The following is a 2,048-nucleotide window of genomic DNA, read 5'->3' on the forward strand; positions in this document are numbered from 1 at the left end:
ACTAACCCTCACACCTTATGATGGCCTCGGAGACCCGAAGAAATTTCTCAAGAAGTTCCAATCAATAATGATCGTTAACGGTGCATACGACACTGTTTTATGCCGTTGTTTTCCAAATTATTTAGACGGCCCTGCACTTGATTGGTTGTGTGCTTTGCCTGCAGGTTCTGTTTCGCGATTTCAACAACTAGCCAAGCTGTTCGAAGAGCCGGATCCGCAATATATTTGCATGACTTTGACTATCTAAACACTATTAAGCAGGGGCAGAACGAAAGCCTGAAAGACTATATGACTCGCTTCACCAAAATAGCCATCAGCATACCTGATCTCCACCCAGAAGTCCATTTGCACGCACTCAAAAGCGGCCTCAGACCTGGAAAGTTCCAAGAAACCATTGCGATAGCAAAGCCAAAAACCCTGGCCAAATTCTGGAAAAAAGCAAAAGGACAAATCGATATCGAGGAGCTCAGACAAGCTCGGAAGTCTGATAGAACAACCTACAGAGACGACGATAAAACTCCAACTAGTAAGAAAAGTTTTAAACTAACCCCTCGTTTTGACTCTTATACGCAGTTTAACACTAAGCGAGAGGATATCATCAAAGAGATTCTACATTCAAAACTCATCAAACCACCAAGAAAGGTCGGAACATATCAAGACACTAAGAACGCAGATAAATCAAAATACTGTGCCTTCCACCAAAAGCACGGCCACACCATTGATGACTGTGTAATAGCAAAGGACTTCTTGGAACACTTAGCTCGGCAAGGCCATCTCGATAAGTACATCGGAGGTCACATCCAAAAACGTCCCAGATCTTCCAGGACCGAAGACTCATCTAAACAACAATACCGAGGAAAAGAGAAGGTGTCGGCGAACAATTACGAAAAACCACGAGGAATCATTAACTATATTTCAGGAGGATACGCGAGTGGAGGCTCCTCAAACTCAGCGAGAAAGAGGTCATTCCGATCAATATGCTCGTTAGATGGCCCACAAAGTGACACACAAAATCCAACACAACTCCCGCAGCTCACATTCACACAAGCAGACTACATCTCTAGTATACAGAACTTGGATGACCCCGTTGTTATAACTCTTCAGTTGGGAGACCTACTGGTCAAAAAAGTACTGCTAGATCCCAGAAGTAGTGCCGACGTCTTGTTCTACTCAACATTTCAAAAAATGAAGCTTAGTAACAACATCCTCCAGTCAACAGGCGGAGATCTGGTCGGCTTCCCCGGCGAACGAGTCCAAATAATAGGGTCAGTGTGGTTACAATTTTTAGTAGTAGATTGCTTCAGTCCATATAACATTATCCTTGGTCGCCCTTTCTTAAACAAGTTTGGCGCCATTGTTTCTACAGTTCACCTGTGTGTTAAGTTCCCTTTGCAGGACGATCATGTCGTCACAATCCATGGAGATCATAAGGAAGCTCGGCACTGTTACAACATCGGCATGAAATTTCAAAATAATTCAAAACAGCAAGTTAACAGTGTCGACCTCACACACAACAGCTCGGCAATAGCCGACTTAGACCCAAGAGCCGATTTCCGAGAAAGGCCAACTCCCTCCGACGACTTACAAAAGGTTTATTTCAATAACGACCCTAACAAATTCACTTTTGTAGGTAGGTCAATAAGCAAGGAAGAATTAAACGCCATCACCACCTTCCTACAAGATCAAGCCGACCTTTTTGCATGGAAACCTTCGGATATGCCCGGCATAGACCCGCAAATCATCAGCCATAAGCTGGCTATAAACTCGTCTGCGAAGCCAGTGCAACAAAAGAAATGAAAACTCGGCGAAGAAAAGCGAAAGGCGTCTTTGGAGGAGACACAAAAACTAATAAGGGCCGAATTCATCGAAGAGATCAGATTTACCACCTGGCTCGCCAACGTGGTTATGGTAAGAAAACAAAATGGTAAGTGGCGCATGTGCGTCGATTTTACTGATTTAAACAAAGCATGTCCAAAAGACTCGTATCCTCTACCATCCATAGACTCTTTGGTAGATAACGCTTCCGGTTATGCTACCTTAAGTTTCAT

At 43.8% G+C, this 2,048-nt stretch overlaps 1 protein-coding gene across 1 annotated transcript; it reads left to right on the plus strand.

Annotated features, from left to right (window-relative positions):
• LOC107607205 lies at window positions 289-1,797 on the plus strand. The gene has a single exon (XM_016309180.1). It carries the CDS (start codon window positions 289-291, stop codon window positions 1,795-1,797), a length of 1,509 nt encoding a protein of 502 aa, XP_016164666.1.

This window comes from Arachis ipaensis, chromosome B07 (genome assembly GCF_000816755.2).
Source record: "Arachis ipaensis cultivar K30076 chromosome B07, Araip1.1, whole genome shotgun sequence".
Taxonomy (NCBI): Eukaryota; Viridiplantae; Streptophyta; class Magnoliopsida; order Fabales; family Fabaceae; genus Arachis; species Arachis ipaensis.